Source organism: Alnus glutinosa, chromosome 14 (assembly GCF_958979055.1).
Source record: "Alnus glutinosa chromosome 14, dhAlnGlut1.1, whole genome shotgun sequence".
Classification (NCBI taxonomy): domain Eukaryota; kingdom Viridiplantae; phylum Streptophyta; class Magnoliopsida; order Fagales; family Betulaceae; genus Alnus; species Alnus glutinosa.
The window spans coordinates 12815303-12821953 of record NC_084899.1 but is presented as its reverse complement, the minus strand read 5'-3'; the positions used below and the strand labels follow the sequence as shown (position 1 = coordinate 12821953).

General features: G+C 36.8%; 1 protein-coding gene across 5 annotated transcripts in view; it reads left to right on the top strand.

The window, feature by feature from the left end:
- Positions 1-5061: 5061 nt before the first annotated feature.
- LOC133857003 (beta-galactosidase 6) overlaps positions 5062-6651 on the top strand; it is a 28323-nt gene continuing 26733 nt past the window's right edge. For all 5 annotated transcript variants that reach the window (XM_062292095.1, XM_062292093.1, XM_062292092.1 and 2 more), the window contains exons 1-3: positions 5062-5319; positions 6306-6401; positions 6527-6639. In XM_062292095.1, the coding sequence (XP_062148079.1) occupies positions 5149-5319; positions 6306-6401; positions 6527-6639 (380 nt within the window). In that variant the 5' untranslated portion in view covers positions 5062-5148. The remainder of the gene's footprint in view (positions 5320-6305; positions 6402-6526; positions 6640-6651) is intronic.

Genomic DNA, 6651 nt, shown 5'->3' with positions numbered 1-6651 from the left:
TAGGCATGGTGAGACTGCACCTATACTAGGTGAGTCTGTTGTGAGTTTAAAAGAGTACTCGCAAGCGCACGAATGGTTTGCAATATAGTGTGTGCAAGTGCGAGGTCGATTCCACAGGGAAATGGTCAAAAGTTAGTGTTTTGATTAATCAACCTCATTCTAACCTAATTCCAAGAGTTCGAGGGTTAAACATGCACCAACAATGCTAAGTGAAAGAGGAAGAAATGAAATATGTAAAAAGGGACTAAGGCTAGGGAATTCACCAAACCAAATCCAACAACTCACACTCTTGGTTTCCACTTGAACACCCAAAGAACATTAAGCTTAGGGTGTCATTCAAGTTTCTCAACCATAAACCTTAGAACCATTAAATGAATCCAACTCAAAGATAAATCACAAAAAGCACTCATTTGAAATCAAATCATCCATTGTATCCATTCAAAGAATAAATCACAATGGATATCATCTTTCAAACTGATAAAACAATGTATCCATCGGTTGAAACACATTAAATGTCCTATTTCTACCACCAACCACGTTCATTGCAAAAGATAAAGCATTAAATGAATGGACTTGAACAACATAATGATATAGCATTAAATGTGCAAGTAATACTACAAGAGTGTGAGTGTCATCAATAGAGGTTTCATCATCAACCTTAGTTGAGAGTTCTAGCCTCCCATGACTAAGAACACCACAAAAACTTGAAGAACAAACATGAAAATGGAAGAAAAGCTTTACAAAGACAAATGTCTAAAGAAAAGAGCTACTGAAATAAACTACAAAATGCACGAAATTAAACCTAGCTATTGTTCTGAGAATTTTTCCCCCTCCAACAAGGAGGCATGGCTATAGCTTTATAGAAGGAAATTAGGGTTAGAAACCCATGTAAAATGACTCCTCTAACCCCCTCTAGGGTTCCTCTCTTGCTAGAGACAACCAAGGTTACAAAACCAGCGTGTTCTGCTGCGAAAATCAGAGGGATAACTGCTTTTTGTCATGGAGAAGCTCCTGATTGGGCGTTCTGGCGCGCTTCTGCAATAGTCAGTTCTGGAAAAAATCGATCGATCGAATTAAATTCAATCGATCGACATCGGTCAAAATTCGATCAATCGACTTTTAAGTTCGATCGATCGACTCTTCAAGACTTCCGAATTTCCAAGCATTTCCTCATGAAATTTGTCATTCCTCTCTTATTGACCTACAAAACACAAAAACTAACCAAAACATCAGAAAACATCAAGGCCAAAGGTCTAACTAATGTAAATCAAGGGGTCAAAATACACAATATTTGGCACTCATCAGAGTCCACTCCCACTCAAGGATGAATGGTCTCATCCTTTCTGATCCAACCCTGGTGTACCTGTGATAGATGTGATCGGGTATTGCTCTTACTGTCCATTCTCCTCAGCATCCCTTGTAACAAGCTCAGTAACCTTTCATGGTTGTTATCAGGCTTTTGCGGCTTTTTCTTGTAGTGCCTCGATGTGTTCTTTAGAACGGACCGTTGTTGTTGCCGCTGATAACATGGAACCCTGATGTCCCGCCGAAGGTAGAGTACTTGATGTGGTCTTAGTAGGCAACTTCCTTTGAGCCTTCTTCTTTTGAGCTTGGAGCTGTGGACATTTGGGTCGAATGTGACCGGTGATGCCGTAGTGATGACAGGTGGGCAGGCTTCTTTTGTTGGAATGCTGCTTGACTTTCTCTGCAAAAATATGGTTAGCATTCTTACAAACAATATTGTTCTTACCTTTTATATGTCTCCTATGCGGAGGGACATATTTTGATGAGGAAGAATCTTCAACTTCACTTTTCCTCAGAGCATCCTGCTTAATCCAAGGCCTGTGGGATTTCAACAAATAACAATTTGGCCTAATATGACTAATCTTCCCACAATTATGATACTTCGGAATAAACGTACATTGTATTCCTGATTCCTTGGAGTTAGGCATCACATGATTAGTTAAGCAAGATTTATCTAAAGAAGCTGTATCTTCTATCACAGGCTTAATATCAATAGAATCTAATTCAGAATCAGAAGCATGTGAAGTAGAAGTACTTAAATCATTAACAATTAAATTAGGCCTTTTAGAAATATCTGTATAAATACAAAGCATGCTTTTCAAATTATTACTAGAGAATTTTTCCAAGAGATCCTCTGATTATTTTAATTTATTCTCTAGTGCATCAATAGTATCAAAAAGCATAGTATTCTCAGATTTCAAAGATTCAATCAAAACATGTAATTCAGATAATTGTAAAATCAAGACTCTTTTTCTTGCTTAATCTTCTTGAGTTCTCTATTGAATTTCTTAAAGGGTATCTTTAGAGAAATCATACAAATAATTTTCAGAGAACTCAGGAAGATTTATGTTAGAAGAAGTCATGGATCACACTCAAGAAATAAATCTAAAACATAAGTGTAACCTGCTCTGATACCAATTGAAAATAATTATTGACTTCTAATTTTAACCAAGTGTGTGTGTTTGTGTGCAAACAAATATCTTAAATACGGAATTTAAATAAGATAAGATATTTGTTATGAAGTGAAAACTCTGTGAAGGGAAAAACTACTCTAGGACAGCCAAACCCAGGAAATCCACTATCCAAAAACAAAGCTAGTTACAAGACACTCGTACTCACATACCCTTATGCAGTAGTCATACCTCTAACTCTGACATGTAGCCCATCGTGAATGCTTCCCAACTAGATCTTTCATCTAAAAGGGTTTTTGATGGATTTCTTTACCTTATGGCTGACCCCTAAGATAGACTTCACACGAACAGTTGAGCACACACCGGCAATGGCTTGAGAGCTAGCGGATCTTCGATTCTCCCTAAACATCCTCTCAAAGCACTATGGAATTCACTGTTGAATTCTGTACAAAATACAAGCCTAGCTATTTATAGGCTTACAAGAAACCTAAAATTGCTGAGATTCGAGCTCTGGCTGGCGAGCGTCCAGACGGAAGTTAGCCACGTCCGGACGGTTTTCTGCGATATCCTTTCAGAAACAGCGTAATTCTATCTTTATCAAGTTCACGTCCGGACGGCTTGACCGAGCGTTCGAATGGTCTTCACTAAAATCCTTTCCGCGTTCGAACAGAACTCTAGAATATTTTGAAATATTGGACATCGTCCGGACGTGTTGCCACCTCATCCGAACGGCTTGCAAAGACTTCCCAAACAGTGTCGACTTTTGAAATCCAACTCCTTGTTGAATACTGATTGACCTAGCGTCTGGACGGTGTTGCTCTGACGTCTGGACGTCTTCATCGTTATCTGCTGGACACTAAGGGGAGCCCGGATGCCTTCAAAGGCCCGTCCGGACGGTTGCACAAGAATCGGCTATTTTGTCTTGGATTTTGCAAGGACTCTTCATGGACATCTTCTAGAAGCTTGTGATCATATACTTTCTTTGATTTGAACATTGTCTAAATACATGAAGATTTTGAATTGAAAACTGACCATCCTGTTAAATTGCAACCATTATATAAAGTGTTTTTGTTTATCCAGAATGTAGCCAATATAAAATACTAACAACATGTATTATTTTATAGATAGTTTTTGTGATGACGAGTTCGCAGTAGGATTTGGTCCTGTTGGAGGAAGTGCTGAGGATAATCTTTGAGGAGTTAGATCCCATTTGGCTGGCATGGATGTGGCGTGGACCTAGTGAATCCCGCCGTGATATGATCGATATCATCTTTATGTTATCTTTCATTAAGTGTAGGCTTTAACTCTTATGTCGGTGACTCTTAGACCTTTGGTTACGGGGATGTACTATTTTGATGATTGATCTTTTAACCATATTTTGAGAGCTTTGCCTAATTTATATTATGATGAAGTCTTAGTTTACTTTTGTCATTCTTCTGATTTTGGATTTTCAAATGCTATCTTTATTTCTTTAAGTGAAAGTCTTTTACTGCAGACTCTTTTAGGAGAGGATGAGATCCCTGTGGTCATGTTTCTTAGAATAAGGCTGGGAGACGAACCATGGAGTTAACTATCAGTTGATTAATTTCATTGAGGCGTTACATTTAGCCAAATAGGGTGGCTTTGGCTCGGCCATGCATGTACTAGCGACGAATTTTTTTTTTTAAATAAAAAAAAAAAGAAATTAGTTTTTAGTTTTTCCTTTCTTTTTTTATTCTTCAATTTTTTAGTTTTTATTTTTATAAGTTTTTTGTCTTATAAAAAAAATAATTATGGTCATTTTTATCTTTTTGTTAGCATTGGAGGGGGGATACACTAGCAATTTTTAATAGTTTGAGAGTATATTGTTAATTGGGTAGTAGTTTAAGCCTTTAAGAGTATGCTGATTCTTTTTTTTTTTTTTTTTTCTTTTTTTTGTGCATAATATATAGGTTACAACCAATACAAAATAACATAAAATAATCACATCAGCTTGAAACCTTAACTTAGGAGCAACAATTTCATGTGGGAATGGGTGACCTAATTTGGTGGAAATGTGTCTTTGCATTCACTTAATCGCACTAGTCACTAGTCGTATGGATTCTTTTGGGCACCAACAGTCGACTTCCAGTTGAGGTGGCCTAATTAATCGCGTGTTGTAATTAGGCAGTACTTACGAGTTAAGTGGCCAGCTTCTTGCGAAATTCCCCAAAGCTTTTCCCATTTCCCCACTAATTTCCCCAAAGCTCTTGTTCTTCACGTACGTTTAATTAAAAACTTGGAACCCCAGCCACGCAAAGACGACGTACAAAACAATTTTATTATTCCTTTGAATGGACGACTCAGATCGATGAAAAGTGACAATCATATTATTTGTTTTAAACACCTTCTATTATTATTATTATATTAATTATAAACAAGTGACTGACGGAATTCATCTTAATTGACGGGACACATGTCAATTACCATAGTACTACTGTACGTTCACATGACCCATGTGGGATGCACAAAACAAAACAATAGACAATAGATGGACGCGGAAGGAAATTACCAATCAGTCACCTCATGTCTCTCTTCACCTACTCTAAAGTCTCTTTCCTCTCATCATGTTAATATATAATTAGTTTCCTTCCTTGACGTCCCAAAGTTTCAAAATACCTCCAAAACACACACATATATACACACTTGAGACTGCTGTGAGTGAAAAAAAAGAGCTTGAAATTAAATTAAGCAGATGGAGTGGTGGCGGTGGTTGCATTGGGGGCTTGTGGTGGTCGTAATGATACAAGAATGCGGCCGCGTTGAAGGAGGAGACGTCACATACGATGGAAGATCTCTCATCATTGATGGGCAGAGAAAAATTTTGTTTTCCGGTTCAATTCACTATCCTCGTAGCACTCCTGAGGTAAATGACACACATATATTCATCCAACTCTATCTTTTTTTTTTTTTTTTTTTTTTTTTTTTTTTTTTTTCAGCTAGCAAATCCCATTAAAAACAAAAAACAAAAAAGAAAAGTGAAATTTGCTTAAATCCCCCTCCTAGTATTGGGAATTTGGGATCCCTGCATCCTGAACGTACAAATAGTCGAGACATTTGGATCAATCTGTATATATTAGGAAGTAAACCAGATGGAAAGCCTCTCACAGTTGTAGTAGGAAAGCAATTCTCATTTTGGTGGAATTTTTCGTTTCAACCTATTCAACTGAATCTTCCTCCTCTTTACTACCAGTGATAAAGCTGTTCGGCAAAAAAGTGGTTTTGTTTTTATAGGTATAAAACCAAAAAAGAAGAAGAGAAAAGGGCACAAAAGCTACAACTTTTTAGTTGTAGGTCGTAGAGAAGGGATGAGATGATTTGTTTTCATAATTATGTTGTGTTCACTGTTCAGTTTCTTATATACATATATAGATTCAGTTTTTTTTTTTTTTTTTTTTTTTAAACATGTCTACGAGGGTAGCTCAATCGGCTGGGAACCTTAATATATGAGGAACGGTAGAGCATCTCTTTGTGTTTTCATGGAATGACATAAAAAAATTACATCTATGCCATTCAAAAGGACATAGATGTAATTTTTTAATTACATCTATACCATTCAAGGAGAACACCATGAGAACACTAGAATATATTTTAACATTTCTCTTTATATATATATATATATGAAAGAGTAAGTAAGAGCTTGCTTTTGTTTTATTAATTAATTAAGGCTGGCTAAAAACACCCAGCACTGTAGGGATCGAATGTGAACTTCTCTCTACAATTATTGTTAAATTATATATGTGACTGTCAACAATGTAATTAGTTTTAGTACTAGTTATATCCAAATTAATTAAAATTTATAAGAGGAGGAAAGCTATATATATTCTATAATATATGTATGTGGCGCCGCAGATGTGGCCATCATTGATAGGCAAAGCCAAGGAAGGCGGATTGGACGTAATTCAAACCTATGTGTTTTGGAACCTTCACGAGCCCCAACCTGGTCAGGTTGGTTAATTAGTTGGATCACTTTTTTCTTTTTCTTTTCCTTTTTTTTTTTCCTCTCTCTCTCTCTCTCTCTCTCTCATAGTCGCACCCAATCCTGATCGTAAATCTATATATGTGTTGCACAGTATGAGTTCAGTGGAAGTAATGACCTGGTGCGATTCATTAAAGAAATCAAGGCTCAAGGGCTCTATGCTTGCCTCCGGATTGGACCTTTCATTGAGAGTGAATGGACTTATGGGTACGTTTATAT